Source organism: Euwallacea similis, chromosome 1 (genome assembly GCF_039881205.1).
Source record: "Euwallacea similis isolate ESF13 chromosome 1, ESF131.1, whole genome shotgun sequence".
Taxonomy (NCBI): domain Eukaryota; kingdom Metazoa; phylum Arthropoda; class Insecta; order Coleoptera; family Curculionidae; genus Euwallacea; species Euwallacea similis.
In genome coordinates this window covers 1,616,593-1,642,513 of record NC_089609.1, presented here as the reverse complement: position 1 = coordinate 1,642,513, position 25,921 = coordinate 1,616,593, and the positions used below count along the sequence as shown (strand labels likewise).

At 39.2% G+C, this 25,921-nt stretch overlaps 1 protein-coding gene across 21 annotated transcripts in view; it reads left to right on the top strand.

Annotated features, from left to right (window-relative positions):
• The window catches only part of br (broad-complex core protein), a 43,072-nt gene that overhangs the window by 4,982 nt on the left and 12,169 nt on the right, over positions 1–25,921 (top strand). Inside the window, exons 1-9 of one of the 21 annotated variants that reach the window (XM_066396379.1) lie at positions 13,129–13,843; positions 19,598–19,799; positions 21,320–21,508; positions 21,562–21,782; positions 21,837–22,036; positions 22,318–22,471; positions 22,670–22,884; positions 23,785–23,850; positions 25,211–25,585. In XM_066396379.1, the coding sequence (XP_066252476.1) occupies positions 19,614–19,799; positions 21,320–21,508; positions 21,562–21,782; positions 21,837–22,036; positions 22,318–22,471; positions 22,670–22,884; positions 23,785–23,850; positions 25,211–25,440 (1,461 nt within the window). In that variant the 5' untranslated portion in view covers positions 13,129–13,843; positions 19,598–19,613 and the 3' untranslated portion in view covers positions 25,441–25,585. Of the gene's footprint in view, positions 1–2,370; positions 2,666–10,861; positions 10,990–13,126; positions 13,844–19,597; positions 19,800–21,319; positions 21,509–21,561; positions 21,783–21,836; positions 22,037–22,317; positions 22,472–22,669; positions 22,894–23,784; positions 23,851–24,466; positions 25,586–25,921 lie in introns of those variants that run through there. The other 20 variants (XM_066396334.1, XM_066396343.1, XM_066396421.1 and 17 more) reach the window with 20 other exon arrangements.

Here is a 25,921-nt window from a genome sequence, read left to right as displayed (position 1 = left end):
TTTGCCAAAGCTTGAGATACGTGAACTATAATTTTTGGTGTAGAACACCCTGTACATTGAGCCAATTTTTCAATTTTCCCATTATGGGGGTTATTTTGTCTTTAAAACCTCCGTATCGATCTCTCAGTTTTCGAGTAATACGGGGATTAATAACAGGTCTTTTCAATGCTTCTTAAATGAAGTCTTTGACACGATCCTCCTTAAGTTCTTGAACCCGAGTGCTTTCCATTGGGCATCCTGCATATTATCGAATATTCCGAACCTACCAATAACAGAAGGGCTTGCCCTAATACTAAAATCTAGCGATTTTGGAGTCATTTTCCCCTTCGTGAAGCCGAGTTCTCCAAATTTTTTTGGCCAGCTAAATATCTAAAAAGATTTTTCCTATAACCATCACGGGGCCTCTTTCCTCTCTCTTTTTTTGGCCATGTCTCAGGTCACCGACACCTCTCTCCACCACCCGAAACCCCCTATAATTACTCGCTTACATCCTGATCTATCAATTCATCACCTACCATCCTCCAAAGCGGCCAAGACCCCCGAAATTACCATCGCAGCAACCCACACGAAACCTTAGGCATGTCTGCAATAAAGTGTCTTGACCTCTAAAATTTTTCATGCATAAAACCGAAATGTAGCTGCATCTCTCTCGGACTCGCAGGGCCCCCCTGTGGGACAGGTTATTGTTTGAAACGAAGAAGTAAAATTTCTTTCGCACGGAACCCTTTTTAGAGGGGACCAGTGCGCTAATCGAAATTTGCACAAAGCCCCCTAAGCGAGAAAGAGAGCGATAGTTTTTTTAAACTTAAAGGGGAGACAGATAGAGAAATTGCGAGAGGCAGGGAGGGACTCAGCCAGGAGTCACAAATGACCCTTCAGCCTAAGCGTGTGTTTAAAAAATTACTTTTCGAGAGTTATTCCATTTATCTCAAACAGGGAAGGAGGCGTCTCATCTAAACTCTATCTACACTCTTACTCAAGTATTGTTTAAGTCCAGTTGAACCCAATCAATTTCGTCTCAGTCCTGATGCACGGTTAAACTCAGGACGTGCCGTTGGTTGTTGAAAAATTCCTAACCTTAAGGCCCATTTGCACCGTTATGATTCAAACTTAAAATTGAGTCCACTAACAGTAAACCTCGCTTAATCCCAAACTAGTTTTCTGAGAAATTTTCCAAGATGAAACTGATTTCAGACTCCCAAATATCGAAACCAAAGGCTACGGTTCGTATGCAATTAGCGCGATAACAATAACAAAAAACTTATTAACCAGATTCGGCCAGTTTTAAATAGGATGTTAACAAATTAGGTATGAACCTATTTTTTCAGGTGGAAGATAAGATAAAAACTGGGCACTTGAATGTGGGAGAAATCAGTGGCGGAGCTTCAGATAGGAAAAGAAAACTATCGCTGTTTTTGCGTAGGTAGACACGTGAAGCAGATGTTCCACACGCGCATACAAATGTGAAGCATGAATATGAAATGAAAATGTTGAAAAAATATGAAAAAAGATAAAATATCTGACATAAAAAAATTAAATCAACGCAAAATACTGTTTAGAATAATAATACGGGGATCTAAATCAGAAGATAAAATGATAGTAACGATAGACATAACAAGATAAAGGAGAAAGAACAATCTAACATGACGGAATAATAGAAAATTAAATACCGAAGATAGAAACTGAAGCTAGAGCAAGGAAAGGAAATTAATTAAATTTCAAAAGAAGGCAAGAAGGGTACCATAATATTGAATGAAAACAACGAAACGAAAAAATTTTTAAGTGAAATTTGCTATTTGTTGTTTGCTAATTGATCGGTTGGAAAACGCTTTAAATACAAGTGAGATAGTGGATTTTCCGAATTGTCAGTGGTGTAGCTACTCTGACTGACTGTCAAATTTGACACTGGGACCCTCATCATCTCCCAAATGACATTTGACTTTTGATAGACTTTTTATCCGAGCGGAAATAATTTGGAACAATCGTTTTTCAGCACTTCCTGCAGATATTTATTTCTTTGATTTTTTCAGGTTATTTTCAAGAAAATTCAAAGAGGCAGAACTAGATTTGGGCGAGAAGGCCCACTATGACGTCACAATTTCCAATGCTTTTTAACTGGAGAAGATCTTTGTAACGTCTACAGATACTTCCCTCGAAATGATCTGGGGCTTAATTATCAACGATGCTAAAGGTTGGTTTTTAGAGTCCGGACCTGTTTGAAAGTAGAGGGTCCATCTCACCGACTCGAAATTGGGATGGCCGAAAACTGGCTGTTGCAAATCTCGATTTTCGCTAACTGTACTGCATCGCGGCGACCGGAGGGGGCCCCCAAAAACCGCGCCGTCTCCCCCTCTCCCCCCCTGCTCAGGTGTGCGCTCGACAGGTACCTATGATTTTGCGAATGCCAAATAAAAAGTGGTCCTACAAGTTTAGGGGTTCGGGAGTACCAAAATCATGAGGTCGTTAGAGTATTACTAGACTCTACGAGCGGATGGTTAGACGTGCCTAGTGATCGCTCCGCAGAGTACTCAACGTCACGTGCGACCCTGGACTGGTACTGCTTCAATGGTACTGAGTCTTAAGTTATGGTGCTGCTGACGGTTTAGCGGGTTTTTGCTTTTTGATTGGGAGCGTTTCCGGGTTTTTGTTTCGTTTTCTTGTGTTGGTAAGTTTTTCTTTATTTCCGTTTAATGAGAGGTACCTAGAAAATTTTGTTTTTTTTGCACGAAATTGGAAAAAATCAAATTTTGTTTTTTAAGTCAATTTTGTGAAGTAGAAATTTTTGCAAAAAAAATTTTACAATTGATTTTGTGCGTTAAAAACTCATAGAAAATATTTTGATAATGTATCTACAAAGTCTTTAATTTTTCGGTCTTTTTAACTCGACATTTCTCTCTCTAAAGAACGTTGATATCTATGCGTTTCTAAACGTTTGGAAGCCTTTTTTGGTTCAGTCAAATTTAAACGGGGACATAAAATTCCTGTTACTGGCCCTTAGAGAGACGTTTCCTCGAAGGATGCCTAGGGCTCTGGTAATTTTAATGCAGTTCTCGAATAGTGTCCATAAATTTTATTGCCGTTTAATGAAATATTGAGAATGAAGTTTAAGACATCGAATATATTTCTCGAGGATCATGTGTTTTTGAATTGAAGGAACTATTCAGAGCACCCTGCATTAAAATTCCTTTTTCTGACCACTCCAGAAGTCCAGATTGTAAAACCTTGGACACCCTGTATGTGAACAAATTAATGTACATTATGAAATTTTGTGAAAAATGTATTAAAAATTTCATATAAAAATCCATGCGTTACTGTAGCTGGTATTCAGCTGCAGCATATTTTTCTCGACTCATTAAGAACTTATACATCACTGTAAATTTCCTACAGTAATGCAAAAAAATATGAATGAAACCAGCAATCGGCGTTTTACATTGAAAATCGAATCGAGATTATCTAGAGGACTTTCGAGGGAGTCCATTTTTGTAAATTTTATTTCAGACGTCTTTATAAAAGTTTTACATTCAGTTAAATAATAAATTGTACAAATTCAGATATTAAGATGTTTCCCTTAAAGATTTAGCCTCTTTGAAAAATTTATTTCAATCAAATTCATTAGAAAAGTGACTCAAATCAAAGCCCTTTGAAAAAATCTTCTGGGCATCTCTCGCTGATATGTTTCTTCTATCTTTTCTTCTAATTTTTCCTCTTGTCTTTATCGATTTTCACTGCCGAGGGATTCTCTTCAGAGAAAGGCATTGAGAGGCTTTAAAACCTAGCAATAAGAAATACAGATATTAGACAACTTCAAGGGTTTCCCGTGTGCCTTGAAAAATAAGCTCAGAAGGGTTTTCTTTTTTTTTCTTGGGCGTTTCCGGGTCGATTTTCCGGGTTTTTATTTGGATACTTTTTTATATGAAATTTTGTGCTTAAAGGAAATAAAAAAAATCTTGTTAATGCCTCTCAAGCCCAAAATTTTCTCGACAAAACGTCGAAAAGGAAAAATCTTGCAAATTTGTCTACAATGATTTTGAATTTTTAATCATTTCACCTTGACTTTTATATCTTAAAAGCACTTCGATAACGTTTCATAAACAATTTCTGAAATACATGGTTTGAAATTTCACATTAAAAGCCAAAATAGTAAAGTTCGGTCATGTTTAGCTGATGAACTGGACAAATTTTTTGTAGATTTCGGGCCTCTGGCATGAACTTGCTACTATAAGCATGAACCAACACGAAATTATCTGTATATCGCTCTTTCTTCAGTCATTATTTATCTTTCTTCTGTTTTTCAGTGTGTCAATCATTTTAAGCTTTTAAAACCGAGTTCAGGAGTTTCATTTGCGTTTTGAGAAATGAACCAATAAATCATTAAGAAATGAGTAATTACAGTTTTGAATGGCCTTAAGAATCGGAACACACGAAGGCTGCCTTAGCTTTCTTAAGTTTCGCGTTACTTTTGCACTTTGTGCCGGACCGCCGTAAGGCACAGAAAAACTGCTTTCTGAACTCACTAAGAAGTAATTTTTTTCTGAGAATAAGAGAAAACAGAGAGATTCAGAAGTCATTTCTCCGTTTCTCAAATCCAGATACAAAGGCGTAACATTCTTGCCAAAACATCATCTTTAGACTAAGAGGAAATGAACTTGTGTTGAGATAAAGGTATTCACTTTAGTGTTGAATTCTAACATGATAATTTTTGTTAATAGCGCTCAGGAGGTCTTGAGAAACGGCTCTGAAGCTATTGAGGAACACTGATCGTCTATAAGAGTCTAGAAGAGTTGTCTTGAGAATAAGAAAGTAAAGACTTTTAGGCCTTTTCAAGGGACTTAAAATTAAAAGCCTCATTTTACTGTCGAGGGGAGTTTATGGCAACCTACCAAAGGCTCCAAGTGTATTGAAAAATAACAAATTTTTGAGAACTGGCACCGAAAAATTCCTTGCCGAAAAAATTGCCTTGAGAACAGCAGAAGCACATCTCTTGCTTATCATTTTAGCGGTAAACTAAACGAGTAAAATAGCAGTTTAGTGGTAAATTAAGTTCGGAAAATATTGAAAAGTGGACGATTTCTATTTCTCAATATTTTCCTCCTTTCCATTCGTTCTCTCAACCTTTGAGGACCAGTATCTCTGGAACCGCTGATGCAAATGCCTTAAAATATATCTTAATTTAATCGCCTGGATGAGCTTTCAAATTCTTCATATACCAGGTGGCAATATCTCTGTGGGTTTTTGAGACTGGAGGGTTGCAAAATATCGCACATAGCTCCATTCAATAGGCGCCCCGTCTTCATCTAATCGGCCTCGGCATTCAGAAAGTCTTAGAATTAAATTCCTGTTTATTAAGAATCTTCTCGGGAATATCTGATTTTCTCGATTTCTTCTCCGGTAAACTATATTTTATTCAATTTATAGCAACTTTTCTATCAATCAGTAAACAATTTTTGCGATTATATTCGACAGTTATTTATTAGTCTACATCTTTTACGCAGCAAATTGATAAAAATGTCACTTATCTAGAACTACTATCATAACTCTGTTGTCACACAGATCTTACAGATTCTTGTTCATTAAGCTCATGCGTGCATGAAAAATATGTTTGAAAGCCAGAAATATCACACTATTCATCCCATTAATGAATTTACCTAATCACTGATGTACTTGAAGCTTAATTTCAGATAAGCACATAGTTAGCTATTGAACAATAGAATAATAGCTGACAAATGTATTTAACAGGAAAACAGCTTTCGTGAATGAAGATGAAATTGGCACTTTAGACAAGTTATTCTGGAATTAAAAGTTATAGGTGCAATAAATACGCGTTATTTGTAGAGGAAAATCTTCAATCTTTCAGTAGTTGAAATCGCCTGGCGCTATCTAGCGTCGATTTTTCTCCACTATAGGGCAGTGAAAATCATCCTCAATTGAGCTTAATTGCTTTTATGAGGATCTTTCAGTGCTACTGAACGTGGACGCCCTGTAGAACTATTTGCTATAGAGATTATCACAGATATAATACAATTTGGAAACGTGATTGTAAAATTGGTTATTTATTGTCAACTCTGACGTTAACCCTCAGCATCCTGTTTGCGTGTAGTCGAACTTGCTAGAAAACGTTATAATCTATGCCCAGGGGCTTGCGGGAAAAACGTTATAATCGGGAAAACCAGTACGGGAAATCTTAGCTGCAATGATTTTTAATGAACAGGTCAACTTCAAACTTAGAGCCATCTTTTGAGCTTCATAAATTTGTTCACAGATAGCAACACCGCAGCAAGTTGAGCGCATGGGATTTTCTCATCTTAATCCACGAACGAATCTGATCTAAGGTCAGCTCAGTTTAGCTACCTTAGATGTAGATGGCGCGGTGAGAGTAAGAAGCTTCATGAATTAAAAAAAATTAATATTTAGGGAATTTGTAGAGGTTGAGGATTTGAAAATTGGTGGCTTTTGAGGGCGGATGTGCGCTTTATAAATTTCCAGTTGCTGTTGTCTATGGCCTATTGAATTGGAAACCTTGTGCTAAGCCTTTATTGCTGCGCCCCTGGCGGGAATCAGGGCTCAAGGTCGCCCCTCTAGCTGTATAGAGCAGATCCGGCGATTTTTCCTAGCGGATCGTTCGCGAGAGATATTTTTAATTGCTCCGCCTATGCTAATGAGGGCTCCCCCGGCGCCCCACCGCCATTTGGGCCCCAAAAAATCATTAAATTCTTCGCGGGCTATTCCCGCCGTAGTTGCGCAATGCTTCAACATTTTAATTTTATTCTGTTCTATGCCCTTCTTTCATTTCGTTCCGATTCGCTACAACAACCCGTATTAGATTAGAGAACGCTCGCCGTTTCCAGAAGAGGAGTTTACCCCCCTTTTTCCCAACGAAAGGGGGAGGTTTATGCTTTTGGTCTGTTGTTTATAGGCCGAGGAGGATGTTTTTGAAATAAATATATTTATACAGAAGCCAATTCGGTATTTCGGGCATTAAAGTAGAGAGCGCTCTCGCTAGGAGTGGGTAATGAGCCTGACATCATCAATACGTAATCTTATCGAAACTGCCTTTAAGTCCAATCAACTCGAGCGAACCCTTCGTAGGCTGTAATCAAATATTTGATTTTTTATCTTCGATTTCCAGGTAGGCAAAAAGGCAAAAAACGAGTGTAAACTATCAGTCTCGGTACTATCTTCTGGGTCAACACCAAACTTCTTGGAATGCGCCATGTTTGCTCACAGTCACATATTGCCTTTGATAATCACACAATTCGTCATTATGTTAATAGTTTTCGATAAAAGTCTGCTCCTCTTCATTTGAGACACTGCAGAATCAGGTCCTAATGCCTCCCCTCACATGATAAACTTCCGAAAGAATCAGCCATATTTTTCCCGTTTCTTTTCGCCGACTGCCTGGGCCATATTTTATTGATTTTATAATCAATACCGCAATAAAACCTGCAATGTTTTCATCTTTATTTCCCCCCAGCATCCCTCCGGCCGCCCTTTACTTTTGTGCCCGCATATATACACTCGTTCCACTATAGTATCTGTTTATTCCCCGCGCTTTTTGTTACCTGGGCGACTGCTATTAAAACAAGTTGCGGGGCGACTGGGGGCTGAAAGGGGAGACTCTCATCTCCCCTATTATTATGATATACACAGAAAAAATCAGTGACGGGGGACAAGCCGAAAAAAGGTTACAGCGTGAGTTAAATTATGGCGATCGCCAACAAAGTGCGTCCAAAAAGCATAGGACCACCCTCAATTTTTTTCTTAAGATTTTGAGCTATTTTACAATTTAACATCTGAAAAATGAAAAATTTTCGGTCGAAACATCTTCACAATCGTATGGTTTTCCCTTTCCTCTGCATGATGTTAAATACTCGGTCCTTTATATTTTCGATTAGCCCTTGGAAAATTTCAGGGGCACTACTATACCGCTCTTTAGCAATTTTTTTCTTCGGGTCCTTAATGTTGACAAACTGCCGCCGTCCCTGATCGTAGGCCTTGCGAGCTATTATAAATATCCCATAAATTCTCTATTGGGTTTAGATCTGGACTCTTCGCGGACCACTCCGTGACATAAATGTAGTGGTCAGAAAACCAGTGTTTTGTTATACGAACCATATGAACTGGAGATTTTTCTTGCTGGAATACGTAATTAGACCAGAAAGTCACCAATGTGTAAACCCTGCCCAAGTCATAAGCGAGTCTTTATCGTGTTGGCGCTGGGAAAAGAACTGTTTTTCTTTTATATTATTCCTGTGCAAAAAATTTCTTGCTAAAGATCCCTTTTTCAGTGATTTTTCTGTGGGATTTTTTTTGAAAACTATCCAAGTCATAACAAACCGAAATAGAATTTTTCTACTTCATTAAGTTGTTGTTGGCAAGGTCAGGGTTTCTAAAATAACACATAAACCGATAAAAGTAAAAATAGCGACTATTTTTTCGGTTTAGTGCATTGCTATAGGCCGAAATATGTGTTTGGGGTCACGCCAAAACTTCTATTTTTTCCTAGGAGATAATTCGGATAATAATAAAATTAACTACCATTAAGTTTCATAGCTTAACTTGTTTACAAACTAGAAAAAAAGCATCATAATAATGCCAAACGCCTGGTCAATCAATTAAAATTGATAGGGGATAAACCATTTTTAAATTCACTTAAATATGCTCGAGAATCATTTGATTTAAACCCCCGTGTCAACCCCCAGAGAGTTCCCACATTTTCTTACTCCTCACATCCTAAATCGATCCTGAGTTGCCTAAATCGTCTCACAAATCTTCAGTTTCACTGAGAATTCATTGAACCTCAACTGGTTTACTTCGTTATTCAAACATGTTCCGAGTTTTCGAAATATGCTCTGAAACGGTGATTTTTCTTTTAATTTTTGGGCATAACCTTATCCTTAGCCGTTTTTCTTAGCGAAATGAAATCGTCCTAAGACACTCTCCCCCCGTCACCTCTACCTTCGTTGTGGCCAAATGCGCGGTGGACAAGATTCGCCCCAGGGACCTGCCCGCTAAAACACCTTCGGTTTGCTTTGCCACCCACTATTAACCGTCGCAAAGCATTACTTCTGATGGTTCACCCCTAACCTGAATTAACTTGAATTCTACAAGTCCTTGCTGAAATCTAAAACGTTTTTAAGACTTTTTTTGAGCTGCCACAACCGCAGGAAGTAGTCGCAGAAAATCGTTTATCTCATTTCTGGAAGTTTCCAGAACTTTTCAAAATATTGAATTAGAAACAATCTTTTTTCTTCGATTTTTTTAGCTTTTTTGTATTCACATCACGCAGCCGAGTCCACCTTGCGAGATATTTGAGCCGCGAGATCCGTTCAAACCCAGCGATTTGTCTTGTTTCTCGAATTTTTTTTTTTTGGGATTATTTTATCCCCTAACAGAACGACCCTGATTTCAATTTGCTTTATAGAACTTTTCTAATGGTTAAACTTTCGAGTATTTTCTGGTTTTTTCCTGATCTTTTGACTTCGTAAATGACCCTCTAAACGACTCTCAAGCGAACTCGTTTCATTGGAGGTGATCAGCTCTCACGTGCCCATAGTTGCAAATTTTCCCTTGAGCATTTTGCCTTTGTTTCATTCCCTGAATTCAGGTCGTTTTATAGGACACTTTTACTTCATTAAATTTCCCGTAGTTTTTATATGTTTCTCGAATGTTTTGGCTCTCTTTTTCTTTCATTTGCTCGCGGATTCATCTCACGCACTGGTATTACTGAGATTTCTCCTGATTTTCTCAGTTTCGTTTCATCCCCTGAGTGAATCTAAATTTAGGTGAATTACACGAACATTTTTAGTTTCGCGTACAAATAGCAGTTTTGAATTATCCCCTGCATTTTTGACTTAGTTTTGACGCCTCGAACGACACTGAATTCAGCAAAAATGGAATTTTTCAGAAAGTGTTTCGATAGCGCGAGTAGACGAAAGGTTGACACGTTTTTCGTTACAAAATTTATTTCAGATTCATCAAAGTTTTTTAGTTACTAAAATTATTAAACACGGATATTCAAAAAAATGTCAAAAAACTTTTTTAAAAATTTTAAAATTTTAAACATTTTTAAATTTAAAAATATTTTTAGTTTTTGACAATTTTTGGCACCCTCTCTGACCCTCAATTTTGCCTCCCGTCTTATGTCTGTCCAATAAGCTGAGCTCTGAAGGAATCAAGCTACTAAAAAACTCATCACAACCAATACCGTACATAAACACATGAAAAAAGATAACGAAAAATTACATTCAAGTAAAATTTAATCTAATTCAAGGTTAAAAACCAGCCTAAACCTCAGACACGCCACTGATTTACCTACGCTCTAGTTACCTTCAGATACAGCCCAGACAAAGATTAAATGTGGTATATCAATATATTTTTCCGCAAAAAGGTTATACAAATAACTATTTTTATTTTTTTAGATAGTTAGGGATCTCCTATCGCGGTGTGTAGCAAAAGAATTTTACCCAACCTCGACCAAAATTCCACCACTGGTTATCGAAAAATTGTTCCCGATTCGAGAGTGGAGTTGATGGCTAGGAGTTTTCGAACGCACCCATAGAAAGCTAGTTTTTTCACCGATTAGTATGTCCACGGTGTGTTTGTTCGAGCAAGGTTTGATTGTTTGAGGAGTTTTCGCGCGTTTCCCGATGCTTAACGGTCGACGTAAAAAACAATAGCTGCCTAATGGCAGTTGTTTTGAAGGCACTCTCATAGGTCCACATCAAAAACCATTTTTCTAAAAAATTATAGTAACGTTGCGTAAGTGCCAGAAGCGAGATAAAAATATATGTCGCGATCGTTTATAACCTGCACTATTTATTTGAATGGTTTGGTGCTTATCAAGAAATTAATAAATGAACTAGTCAATTCCAGATAATAGTGAAATACAGACGATTTTCTATCACATAATCACAAAGATTCTTCACAGCGACAAGTAACGTGAATAGTGAGTGGTCCGGAACCTAAGGCAATTGAAACGATGTTAATCAGGTTTGTTTTGCGTGGTTCTTTATAATGTTTTTGTTTGTTGCATCCTGTTATCAATCCCTGTAACAAATCCGTCTATTTTTCGAAACAATAATAATAATAATTAATACATACTTTATCGCATCACCGCTCTGGCAAGAATAATATCTGGGTTATCAGATGCTTGAGAACTAGCGCGAAATTGTTTTGTAAGCCTAGAAAAAGCAAATAAGCTGATCTTTGTGTTGTATCAGCTTTGATGTCTCCATGACCCACTTCCTCATTCTTTGATAAGCGCATATGCGAATATTTGAGAATTAAGATTTGGAGGGTATTTAAAAAACCCCAGAGCCACGCCAATGGTGTTTTTCTCCTGCATTTGTCAAGGCTTTTTCTCCTAATTTGTTATCGAAGTAAACTGTGATATCGCGCATAATAGAAGTGTAAGAGGAAAAATTCCGGGACACTGAGCTGATAAGGGGTATGAAAAATTTAGTTTCTTTATAATCCCGCTTTGCGGAGATTGAGGTTATTGCCGGCAGAAAAACAGCTTTTAGAGATACGTTTAGATGCAAGTAGAAAAGGACAAAAAATTCAGTGTTTTTTGACTTCACTTTAGAGAAAAATCAAAATGCAATGAAAGTGCGGAAATAAACACGAAAAATCGATGAAACCACGGGCACGTGCGGAACCACAAATCTCCTGAGAGAAAGCCAGAATCGATGGGCTCGCGTTAGAAAACTTCAGTGTATGTTATTTTGATGACTTTTCATTTTGATTTGGTCCTGAAAAGCCTGGCCCAATTGTACATGTCAGGCTTACGCTATGCCCAAATCGAGCTTTAGCTCACTTGCGCAATTAATTTTCGTCCACGATTTCTCGTGTAATCATGAGTTGACATTATCTGAAAAATGAAGTTTAATGCGACTAAAACGGGCCTAATTGGGTCAACCTAAATTGACATAAGCAGAAATATTTCGAAAAATCCGCAGAACTTTCAAATTCGAAACTTTTTGAAAAAAATTCTTTTTTTCGAAAAAAGTGCAAAAAAATGTAAAAAATCTGCATAATTTTGAAGCAATGTGAGTGCAGAAATAATGAGCTTTCCAAGAGCTGTCGACCCTCTTTTAACCTCTTTGTTAATCGCATCCAAAAGTAATTAAGGGCGCTATTAATTTCCGATGTACGGTGGCTCTCTCATGTCTTATCTTTGTCGGGACATTAAAAACGACATAAACCATAAACAATATACAGGGGGTCCGATTTAAAATAGAAAGGTCGCTACCTGTTTCACATTTCTGAGCAATCCTGTATGTTTGAAAAATTATAATTCAATAAAAATCAATAATTCATTGTTAGAAAAAAATATTTCCAGTTTGTTCCTCTCCATCTTTCGGCTTTTGTATTTAAATCGCAGCTATATTTCTAATAAATTTTGGGCTATCTATTGTTCTTAAAAGCTGTCTCAGTTGAAATTCATTTATTCACGTAATTGCCGATTAATCTGAAATTCCTATAAAATCCTCTAAAATCCATTTTTTTCAGGACAATCTGTGATTTGTCCCATCAAATGAGCTAGAAAATGAAAAAAAATCGAAAGATGAACTACTTTTCACACCCACTCGGTATAAATTATTAAGGCCACCATTTCCAATTGCAAATTTTGGAGAAGTTTAAAACCACTGAGTCTTTAGGAGACGCCCTGTATATCTTATTATGTAAGGCAGAAAACTGGAGAAATGATTTATAAAATTTACGCCTTCGAGCAGGATACGTATCTAGGACTATCTGTCACGCTTGGGGAGTAAGTGTGTGAGTGACGTCAAAATGACGTATCGTTGTGATAATTGCAGATTACAGGACCATTGTGTTGCGTCATTTTGACGTCATTCCCGGGAAATTTTTCGCTCTCGAGAACCTGCTCGGTTCAGGATTTTTTGCTTGATACGAGTTAATGTGTGGTTTTTTGCGACAGTGATGAATAGTAAAAAACGTTAATATCTATAAGTTTAGATAAATGCGCGAAATTCGTTAATCTAATTATTTCCAGAGTTCAATAAACCGCAATCGAGCGTTATCAGTGAGTGAAAAATGGAGTAATAAATGCGGCGGATTCTCGCCCGCCACTGTCAGTTTCATATTTTCCTAATCAGAGGAAGAAACTAAGAGCGCTAGCAGGTTGCCATAAAAACGTCGGCGTCGGGGGTGCGGGAGGGCCAGAGGGGAGGCCGGCAGGGCAAATAGCGAAAGTCTGCACCACCAGGAAACAAACATCGTGAACGGGCCCATCCCGCAAAAATGTGCCGGGACCGCTTTTACTTTTAAAAAAATCGGTTTTGCGCCACCACCGACCGACTTCGATTTTTTATTTTGATATTTTTAATTGCGGGTCTGTACTCGTTATATTCTGCGCATTTTCATTCGCGCGAGGCGGGGTGGGCTCCCCCCTTTTTCCTGCTGCACGCACTATTTTTTAGTGCCGGCTTATTACAGCAGATGTCTCATGACTATGTCCCAATAAAGAATAACTCTCTCCGATATTTTTTGCGCGCTCCCAAATTTTAATATTCGCACGCTGTCGCTCGCCGGGCCAACTTCACTTTTCGATGTTTGCGAATAGTTAGTAGTTAGTCGCGTTTGTCATTTGTCACCACCGGTCACCTGCGGTAGTTGGTCGCGCCGATGCTCGATTTTCTTTTACATTTTCGTTCAGTTTTTTTTTGCGCCGACCAATTTTTGAATTCAAAGCGCGGGCTTTTGTCAGTGACAGTTTGTGCGCGTACACGTCAAACGAGAGAAAAGTGAACTGCATTGCGAGCATGGACCCTACGACCAATGCTTTTTGGCATAAATGACTTTTCGCATTTTTGCATAACAGGTAACGAGCAAAATCATCAAAAATTCCCCGTTTATCAGTTGCAGAATAAACAAACCAATAACCATGTTTACTATCTAAAAATAGGTTTTTCCTAGACAATCGCCATACAACTATTATCATAGGAAAAACCAAATGGTGATGACTGGCCTCCTATGTTTCCAGACCTAAGTCTTAGGGTTTTGTAGCAACTGCTGTAAAAACATCTCTAGTTTTTCTTAATTTGGCTCTAATGATTGTGGCAGACGTATTTGCAGTAACTACCCACATCATTGGCGTATCGTTCATTCTTTTTTGGTTCTGATTGTTATCTCAAATTCCTGTATTTAAGGCAATTTTTTTTAATTGAATGCAGGTCTAAAGAACGTTCGCAGCGCTTAGTACGCATTAAATCGTTGACTTGTCACAGTCTTTTAAAAATGAAGCAATTTTCTATATTTATATTTTCCATTAATGTCTTTTTGTTGTTGCTGGATCTTATTTAAAAACTATGTTTTCTACACCCCTGTTTTTTTTTCGATTAAAATTAATGTTTAATTTACAGCAAAAATTTAGAGCACTTAATATATAGGGTCTTCTAAGTCATTAGCGTATCATAATTTTTTTAGATATTTCTAATTTTTTCGCATTGCTTTTCGATTGCAACACCTTATTTAGAAATTGTGTTCGGTTCACATCTGCTTTTATGGGATTAAAATGCACGTTTTATATGCCGTATCACGTTATTTTTCTTCAACCCAGCAATTTTTACAGCTTTTTTCTTCCAATTTTGCTCATTTCGCCTTGTTCCTCATCCCATAGTTGAGCCCAGTACGCCTCTGATTTTACTGTTACTAACTAAGTTTTCAAATTTTAAGAAAGTTTTACAACACCAAGTCATTGGCGTATCACAGCCTTTTGAGATCCAGCAATATTCTATTGATTCTTTATTGCCGTTTCCTACTTGAAAATTGTTTTCTTTTTACCCCAGTTTTAATTGCCCACAGAAAGCCCTTGCAGCTCTCAATACAACGCGCCATTGGCGTTTCAGTTTGAATACCACCTATGAAACCCATTGTCGGTGTTCGGTTTCTCCCACTTCCGCAAATTAATAGTAATAAATTGTAATTTTTTTTGCATTTTTAAAATTCCGTACAGCTACGCCCGTGATTTCTCGAAGTCAATTTATAAAATTCTAAATTATTATCTTTCAATGTCACCAAAAACCATTGGTGCGCCTCCTTGATGTCTTAGACAATCCTTAAATTTTTCACATTTGGAGAGATAAAATCGAGTGTTTCGTCAAGAAAATACCCAACTTTATTGATTTCTTATTCCGTTCTCGGTACGGCCCTGATTTTTCCATAGCAATGCTGCCAAATTACAATTTATGAGCTATCACTGTCCGTGACAAACAGTGGCGTGCCATACGCGCTTCGAAGCTCCTATGAATTTTGAGTGACAAACCACGGCAATGTCCTTGGTGTCTTCACCCCTCCCGGAGCGACTCTGATTTCTCATATGTTAAATTATTAGTTTTGTATGAGGTTTCAATATTCACGGATATCAGAGTCTCCACGAACTTTCACAATTTTGAGATCTGATAAGTGAAGAGCTTTTTCCTTGACCTTTTCGGCCTTTTCTAGTGCGACCCTGATTTTTTCTTATATAATTAATAATTATGCAGTGTCAATAGGCGTCGCTCTGTATCAGTGGCGCACTTCGTGCCTTAGAAACTCAACGAAGTTTTGCTACTTTGAATAAACGATCCTTTCGGCTCGACGTTTCGGGCCCCTTTCGCTACGCCCATGATGTGATTGCTGGAACATGAATTTACATGAGACTACATGGATCCATCACATGGAACATGACATTACATGCAGTGATTAGTTGTTATTCTCTGGCGTGCACTAAAAAAGAGCTTTTTTCGTGTTTCTTTTAATGCGCAATTTAATCATTTTTGGACGCCTGGTATTAAGTAAAAAAACGTCCTTTTCTTATAAAGGAGATTTCAGCACATTCGCACTTTAATCCGGCGAACTGAACGACGAACGTCGTCCATTGAAAACGGTGCCACATGACCGCATTTAGGTTATGGTAGTTAATATCTCGGGAACAGTTGGAGGGAGCTGCGGAGCAGTACCCGCAGGAAATGACGATTCGACCCCGGCAACTAGTAGCTCTAAAGCATTTTTCCTTTTTTGCAAATGTAGAGAACCTCAATTTAGCGCCGATTTTTACAGCAATTTTCTTAGAAAAACTCCTGAAAAAGTGAACGATAAAAGCCATGTCGCTGTTGGCTGTTATTCGCGGAAATCATATTTGTTTATCTTTGTGTATATTCAAGTAATTAGTCCCTGCTGGCCGGCTAGACTAGGCCGTAGACGTAGACACTCGACTAGACAGAGTTGTTATGTTCGTCAGCAGCAGGCAGCAGGGTTATGGCCACGTCCTGCCGAATGCAGCAGCGATTTCGGCAGGCAACAGCGGACCCGGAGGTCGTTGCAGTTTCAATGAGGCAGTGGGTTTCCTGCCCGATCTGGGTTTTGCTCCATTTGGCGACGAATGTCTTTGGCCCTGACCGATCGTCTAAGTTGTGGGCGATTCTCCTGCAAAACGCGATATTCGCTTCTCGAATTTATAAAACGTAAAAGTTTTGTCTTCAGATACGTGGCCGCCAGTAGGTTCTTTACTGATTCTGCATTGGGATTTTGTTCTGGTTGCGTGTAGCAGAAGCAGGTGGTTGACAAAGTGAGGTGGAAAATCCACGGAATGCTCCATAAAAACGCATAAAATCTCTGAAAACGGCCAGAAAAACGCTAAAAATCTGTTTGAATCGTGAAAAAATGGGCAATATCGATTCACTTTTCAATTTAAAGGAAATGTTGACCATCGTGTCGGACAGAAAAATCGCACATTAATGAGGGCATTAGCCAACGATTTCAACAAGAAAGAAAATTTTGACCAAAATTCATTTTCAAAATCAATTTTTTGCTGGTTTTGAAAAGTCTTTCGGAATTTTCTGCACTATTCATCTAGTCCTCGAGAGCTTTAAGAACCTCTCGATTACCAGGAATCTCTGGAATTATGAGGCAAAACACTCCGACTGATATAAGACACTTCAGATTATTCAAATATGAGCGAGATACAAATGCGTCATACGGGTGTCGCCCCCTGTGCGGTCGGCTAATGAATTAGATGTAAAAACGACAGGCAAGTGTCGCCTCCTGTGCTGTTAGGTCTAACTTTGACCTTTCCACGGGCCGTATCATTTAATTTAGAGCTAATTCTGTGCGACGTGGTCTCCGTTCCAGGTAAAAAAGAAGAGCACGCCATGCTCCAACAGATGCAGGCGATGACTTAAAAACAGGTGCTTAATCTCGTAGTTGAACTATCTGTGTTAATCGCATATTGACTACTACAGCGGCCATTTTGAAAAATTGTGACGTAATTTGGTCAGGAACAGTAGCGTAGACGACGTTATTATACTTTTGATAATGACAGAAATTATACCTGTAAAAGGATTACGAGAGAGGATTTTTTGAAGTTCGTATTACCTAAAATAGGCCCTCGAAAATTTCGAAAAATCATATCGACCGAAATAGACTTTCTACGCCAATGAATTTTGCCAAAAAAAAAACGCTTTTTTGTTAATTAAAAAACAGTGGCATAGACGAGCTTGATTTGAACACAAGGAAAAAACGCATTAAACATCGAAGGAACAGAAAAAAAACGAATCGACCTGGGCTAACTTAACTTAACTCTTATTAAAATGTAAATTGGAAAATCATGTTCTAAAACGCGCGGATTTTATAAAAACCCCCTGTACATACTCTGAGCAACCTGATTCAATCCCGACATCCAGATTATTTTTTATTTGCTTCCTAAGCAAATTTCAATGAGATTATTTTTAAGGAACCCCGTATGGTACCCCGCATTGGTATTGAATTACCGGATACAGAGTGTTCGGTATTGAATTCCTCAACCCAGCAGTCATCACGTATCCACATGAACATTTTTATATGGCGTCCCTAGATGGTGCCTCTCTGAAACCTCTTGCGTTGCATGCATGGCCTTAAATAACCCCCTAAACAAGTTCATCCCTTCATCCCCATTTAGGCCCATACTTTTTCATTTTCCCGGCGAATAACCCCTCTCCATCGCGCCGGTTCCTTTTCCTTTCATTCTAGGCCGCGCGTACATTGCGTCCGGAATTTTTTTCCCCGCTCTATTTTCCGTGTTCTTCTATTTCCCCCTAATTCGACATCCCCCTCTCCCCCGTCAAACCCGCCACCCCCAAAGGCTCGCGTCTCTCCCCACCACCGCCGCCGCGCTGCCGTCGTCCAATCAAATTTTTTATAATGAACTTTTTTAATGATCGCGAAACCCGAAGGCACAGAGAGGGTGAAATGTGGAACGCATCTAGTTTTGAGGGGGAGGCTGAGATAGGGTGGTCGAGGAGGGTGGAAGGAAAATTTTGCGTGTGTATGTATTATTTTTCTCGCAGTTCTTCGTACGCAGATTGCCGAAAATTGTCGAGAATTAAGAGAATATAAAAAATATCATAAAGAAACGTTGGAAATCGCCTTTAGAATTGCTTGTAGAAAAATGCGGATTAGTAGTTCCATCTATCCCCCTGAGTCTAATGTTAACGATATGTGACTTACGTCAAATGCCATATTGACAACTGTAACGTTGCTGCCAGATTTTTGTTTAATTCTTTAGATCTTGAAAAGGCTCGCTTAAAATTTTTCCAATGTGAAGGTGTTCATTTTGCGTTTCACCAATAAATGGAAATCGCGTAGAATTAACTGCGTGATTCAATGAAGTTGTGACGTCGATATTGTAGAAAATTGTCATTGTGTTTACTGGTTTAGGCAGGCTCATGTCGATGATGATTAATGACAGAAAAACACATGTTGTTAGCTTCCCCTGTCGTCCCAAATCTGACACCACTATGTGCTATATTGACAGCTGCAGTGTTGTTGCCGGATTTATCCTAGAATCTTCAGATTTCCGGAAAATTTTTTGAATATTTTTCTAGCCACCAGAAGTGATGTTTGATTTACTATTCATATCATCCATCCATTTGTTACCCATTTCCACTTCCAAGTACGAATCAGCGATAAAATATATATGTGCCTAAAATGATCTAATTTAATTGTTGTCTAGAACAATAGCTGAAACATCGCCGATAGGGGCCATCTTGCATACTTATTAGCAACATGCCAAAAATGCCTACCAAGAATGGATTATTCCATTCGTCACAATTCCTACTAAAGGCACAATGAATGTTAGATATAAATTAGAACTTTGCGGTTTCCAGCCTTTTGATTCAGATACGTGACTAAGATTTCTGGTAATAAATTAAGCGAATTCGACTAGATTGCCGTGAAAAATTTACGAAGAGCAGTAGGCCATTATCACCAGCACCATCTAGCGAGTTACAAGTTAACTTTGTTTCAAAAGCTCCTATCTATTTTTAATCGAGCCACTAGATGGTGCCACATATGCGGACGTCCCAAAGAAACCCATGGGACTGCTAGATTTTTGCGTCCGTAGTCTTCAAACTAAAGTGAATCACTGTAGTAATCCTCTTTCGAGTATTTCTCTTCATATAAACATCGCAACCCAAATAGTTAGTCTTTAGTCTTTAGTTTATTTAGTAGTCTGAAGGTCAAAGCCCAATATGTTTGCGAATCGCCGTCGTAGACTATTGCTGCTATACGCAGCCTGCTATGCCAGTGGCGGCGCTTTATGGTCTTGCTTTCGTTGCAGCTGAGCACAATTGACCATGGTCGACACTCAACACTTCTGCCTGCGGTGGAACAACTATCAGAGCAGCATCACTTCCGCCTTTGAGAACTTGCGGGATGATGAAGATTTCGTTGACGTCACGCTGGCCTGCGACGGGAAAAGCTTGAAGGCCCATCGGGTGGTTCTTTCTGCGTGCAGCCCCTATTTTCGGGAATTACTTAAGGTAAGGGAAAATGCTACTCTTAAAGCAGGAATTTATTAGAGTATCGCTGTGAAATCGGGGCTGACATGTCTCGTACAGGGTACTTAAGACCAGCCCAAGCTAACAAATTACGCGTGATAAGGCGTGATTAAGTCTATACTAATTTAGACTCAATACTGCATTTTCTATTTTTTTGCTAACTAACTTATTTAAAGATGTCTTTCCTACTTTCTCTGGTCGATCAGAGGCTGGGCTTTGGTTTCCTTGTCATGTCAACCTGGAAAATTTCCAGAAATTTTTGACGTTCCGGTAAAAGTAATAGGTGAAGTTTTGGCATATATAGTAGGTGTCCTGACATATGTGCCACCTGTCATATAGGTGACCTGACACCTGTCATATAAGTAAAAAGTTAGCAAGTTTCATGTGTAAGGGCCGTTAGACATGATCCTTCAAATTTCGCCAAGTCGACAGGTTGTCCCAACAACGTTAGACAATGCAAGAGAGCCAAAAAATTAAATACGAGACGTACGAGAGTCCTAAAAACAAGTGCTGCACATGTGTTAAAGTTATAAAAAAATCTACAGGGCGTCTTAAAAAAGTCATATATTCTTAAGTTATGTTTCTTTAAACCCTTTTTTTTTCTCTTTTAAGCATCACCTCTTGCTTTATTTCTTGTATTTAACATTTCGCTCTAACTCTAACGCTAAAAGAGGTCCTTTGGCACATTGTTGGGACACTCTGCAAGGGTAAAAATATTCATACAAATTAATAATATAGTCGAATCAACAGTTCAGACATGCAAGGTGTCTGTGCTAAATTAGAAATTAACGAAAAGCTCAAATAATAGAAAAATTGTAAGAATAAGAATGTGTCCGGGGCATGAATTAAAGATACTTCTAAATATGTGATTCAAATGTGATTGACACATAAAAATTACACTTTTTTAAGTGAAATCCATCAATATTCAACAGTTTCTGAGATAATGAGGTTTATTCAATTTTTTTACATTTTATGGATTTATAATTGCAAAACGGTCGGAGGTAGTGCAAAACGATTTACAGTTTTTTGTGCTGACTGGGAAGGTCCATTAAAGAGCTAAATAAAATTAATTTCAAAACTTGCGCACTCGATAGAAAACCCTAGATGCTTTGAGGTATCCACAAAATCATCGTGATTTTTCGGACTTTGTAAACGAGTTTCTCCGTGAAAATGAGAGATAATTTGAATTTTTTTCGCTCCAACCAATCGACAAAAAATTACGCTTAAACCTAAAAAATCAATAACTCTGGAACCTACTAAGCTACGTCTTCGTTTAATTAACAAAATTCTATTTATTATCTCAAAATCAATCAGCTTTAACTGCATCTGGCCCCTTACAATCGACAATTTTTACGATTGATTGCTGCATCTTTAATGACCCAATCTACAGGCGAGCAATTCAATTAAAATTTGTTATTTCAAATCAGTAAACTAGTAATAAAACCTCCCCACTAATCTAACTTAAAATAATGAAAATTTATTACACACACCTGTCCTTCCAGTCTACTCCTTGTAAGCACCCTGTGATAGTCCTCCAAGACGTCGCCTGGACGGACCTCCATGCCTTGGTAGAGTTCATCTACCATGGTGAAGTCAACGTCCACCAACGATCTCTCTCTTCCTTCCTCAAGACCGCTGAAGTGCTCAGAGTTAGCGGATTGACGCAACAGCATGGAGACGGAAGGGAACAGGTACGAGCTTATTTCTCAGTCTTCGGATCGTTTGTAATATTGCGTCGTTGCAGCTGGCTCAAGTACAAAGTCTGATCAGATCTCAGCAACATCAGCAACCGCACTCAGCACCTCCTACACCTCCTATACCCAACCATCAAGGGAGCTATACGGATAAATTGGTGGAGGATGCCTTGTTTACCTCCCCGTCATCACCCCCTCATGGGGCCACTTCTGTTACTCATCAACTGTTGCGAAGGGCTGCTATTCAATATAGGAGAGAGCGGTTTGATAGGTACGTGTTATTTTTGGGTGGTACGTGAGGTGTTAAATGATGAGTTCTTTTCAGAAGAATTTCTTCGGATCCTGAGAATGACCATAAAAGGGCAAGGGCGGAGCATATAATAGGGAATAACAACAACAACGAATTGAACTTGTCGCATAATCCGCCTCAGACTCAGCCTGCGGATTTTTCTCCCAGTGGGATGAAAAATAACGCTTTGAATCTGAACATTAATTCGTCCCTACATAAGTCTGATGTCATAGAAGGTGAGTTGGAAGAAATTAAAGGGCGGATAACCATTAAAGGGGAATGAATTTTTATCACAAATACGAAACTACAAAACAGGTGGCGCTAGCGAGTCGCTAGGGGAAACCCTACAATGGCGTATTTGCGGCAAATAGCCTTCGCCATAAAGTCAAGATATTTATGTATAAATCTGATAGTATCTTAAATTTTTAAGTTTTTGCTATTTTATACGGATTATTCATGCTTTTTGCTCTAAACATGATATTGACTAGCGCCTCAAAAACCGCTTTGTCCATTACAGGAAATGGCATAAGCAGTACGGACCGGGAAAACTCGCCCTGTTCCCCATCACCAACGCACCCCCTTTCAAGGTGTCATAGCGACAGCAACGAGAATAACGTGAAAAATGAGCCCATGGAGTTGATGTGCAGTACAAATCAACCAGATGAAAACAGGTAAGGAACAATAAAGAAATCATAAGGGCAAAATTGTCTAAAAAAACCTATCCTCCATCTTAAAAGCAATCTGATTCACTTGAGTATGCCCTGAAAGACAAATTTAACACGTTCGTAGTGTACTTCTCCTAGATAAATATTTAATTCAAATGGTCCATAGAATGATCTACCTAACTCTCGTATCAACTCTCTCCCTAGTAACGATTCTGGAGAGGGCACCCCAAATGAAAATGGTCCCAATAACCTAACGCACGGCCCCCATTCCGGAGGCAGTTCCGGAGGCGACCATGATGACCATGACAGTCCCATTGGACCTTATTTAACGCCTGCGGAAAGTAAATTGTTTGCAACCGCTGCTGGTAGCTTCAATTTCAGCATGGCCGCTCTCGCAGCTGATCCAGCTGCGCTAGGAAGTAAGTTTGGTTAGTGATCGTTTTTGTTTTTTTGCATGTGATTGGTTGTGGTGCGAAATATGGGTATTTAATAAATAAGTAGATTAATCGCACCGCTTCTTAAACGAGACGACAGAGCTGAGGTAATGACGATTGAATTTTTAAAATTTTTATTTGCACTCTGCCACTCGGCTCTGCCAGGGGCCTTCAAGTCACTCGACCTTAATGAAAATTTGAGAATTTATAGAGAAGACTATGAGCTTTCGAGTGAAGCATAAGCAGTTTTAGTGAGTTGTAAGGTGTGGGCGATAGAATTTTTTAAGTACAGCTTTGAGCCGTGCTTTGAAGCCTTAGTTGCGCTTTACAACTCAGCCCTATCAAAACCCGCCAAGTCTCTTGGGCTTAACAAAAATTTGGAGGCTTATAGAAGAGATTTTGAACTTTCAAGCGAGGCATGAGCAGTTTTAGTAGTGAGTGTGAGTTTGGAACCTAGAATTTTTTAAATGTCGCCTTTGGAACTTTTTGAAGTCTTAGTTTCACTCTACAACTCAACGTTGTCAGAGCCCTCAGAGTTGCTCAATCATCATGAAAATAACAACCTTTGCACAGGGAACTGTAGGCTTTCGAGTGAGGTAAAAGCGGTTTTAGTAAGTTGTGAGGCTTGGAAGCTAAAATTTCTTTAATGGGGCTGTCTCCCTTAAATCACGCCTTGCGTTTGCATCCGAACTATTGTACTTATATGTCGAATTTGCCAAACTGTTGGGTTGACGTCGATCCTGCCTTAATAAGGTAAAAACGTGCCAATAATCGGCGAAGGGAATTTTTGCTGACGCTTGCGTGCTCACCATAGTTTTAACTTCTAATCAAACCTAGTCAAATCTGGGCAGTTAGCTGGAAGGTTAACTGCATTATTAATCGTAGATTTATTTGTTCCAGGTCTAAACCAATCGCTCCAGGCAAACGACACATTGGCCGGCACATCACAAGGTAAGATTGTTTGCTATTCATCTTTTTTACATTGTAAATATTGGAATTCTCCAAGACAGTAGTGGAGACGAGTATGGATTGATATTGTCCCGTAGAGTCATCACAATCTTGTCGGATATGACACACATTGATTTTTCACGATAGTGATGACGAAACCGGTGGCTCCAGCACACCAGGTAGTCCATGCGACAAGTCGCTTAATGGCAATATCAATCGATATTATCGGCTAATGATTTCCATTCAAATGATAGATTTGATTGGGAAAGATTCTTTTGGAGTCTCGTTGCTTAGCATCACATAAATATGGCAAATGTCCAAAAGCGTCTTTCGTCTTTTCACTGTTTTCTGTGTTGTGTTTTGACACGTTTTTCCGACTGTGTGTATTGTTTTTCTGGTCTGGTTACTGTGTGTTTTTAGTTTTGCGTGTCTGTTTTGCTGTCCCTTTATTTCCGACGATACAGTAGTTGTTTTAATTTCGGGGGAAGCCAATCAAAACGAACTGTAACCTTAAAGTGCAATAAGCGTAAATGCGTCTTTACACAACCGGCTGTAAATAAAGTTGCTTAGACCAACGGACAACTGAGTGGTTGTCTAAATGGGGCCCTCTTGCCCATAGGTATGGAGGATTTTCGATGTCAGCCGTGCAACAAGAGCCTCAGCTCCTTGACGAGACTCAAACGGCACATTCAAAACGTGCACATGCGCCCCTCGAGAGAGCCGGTGTGCAATATTTGCAAGAGGGTGTACAGCAGTCTCAACTCGCTCAGAAATCACAAAAGCATCTATCATAGAAACGTTAAAAACATTAAGACCGAAGAACTGATGCCGCCTCATCATTCGTTTTATTTGTGAGGGAGGATTTGAAGTTTCAAATTAAGGGCTTTGCTCTATGCCCGTAGAAATTTAAATCTCCAGCAGTTTCGCTGCGATTTCAAAGACAATCACTGCATGGACTATCACCCCGGGATACCCCGGGATAACCGCAGTTGCTGCCGCGCCACCTAGAGGCCGCTAATGCCCTGGCCGGCTGCCAACAATAGATGGCGCCGTCACAAACAGAAAACTGCATCTTTGCTTTTAATGAAACTTCCAAGCCTCCGTCGCCTCGTACAAATAGACAGGATCTTATCTCCGATTTTGTCGCTACTTTAGCCTATAGGACATCCTAGAATGTAAGGTTGTGGGGTGTAAATAAACCGAGCAGTAGCATAACACACTTAGTTAACTATTTTTGGTACTCCAGATCCACCTCCAATCTCAAACGATACTAAATGAACACAAATCTGAGTACCAAAAATACACGATTGGTTAACGAGCGGAGGCCTAATGGATGTTATATGTTTTCGGTGGCGGCCAGCAGATGGCGGAACGATGCGGGGCATGCCGTTCGGCGCGGTCGCGGCAACGTCGCACCACCGCTGCGACCTCTGCGGCAAGATGCTGAGCACCAAACTGACCCTGAAGCGGCACAAGGAGCAGCAGCACCTGCAGCCGCTCAACAGCGCCGTCTGTCAATTGTGTCAAAAAGTGTTTCGCACACTAAACTCGCTTAACAACCACCGGAGCATATACCATCGAAGGCAAAAGTAGTGAACGATGTTGCCCATTAGGCCCCGCTAGGTATAGAGCGTCCCCTGCTTTTCGAATTTGAGAGTACAAGCAGACTTTGAAAATTAATGCGTCTCGGAACCGCTTCCTTTCAATTTTTACGTGGCGTGATTTCCATTGTGAACGCGATTCAAATGTCTCGTGATTTCTACATTATCACGTGTTTTAATCTGAAGTGACAAGTTGAAAGAAAGCGGCTCTGGTGGGCAAAATGCGAAGCGACCAAAGCGGGTTATGGTTTGATTTATTCTCCTCGATTTGTTTGCGTTTCGCAGCGTCATCCTCGGAAAATATAGTTCCCGAAGAAATTGTCTGATCAAATTCAAAAAGTAGGACTTCATAGGCTGTTTGGAAAACTCTAGACTTTAATGCATAGAACATTTTTGGAAAGCGATGTAAATTCAAGAGCGGTGCCCATAGATATCGTCCCTACGGGACATGTCAGTCAAATGATATCCTGAAG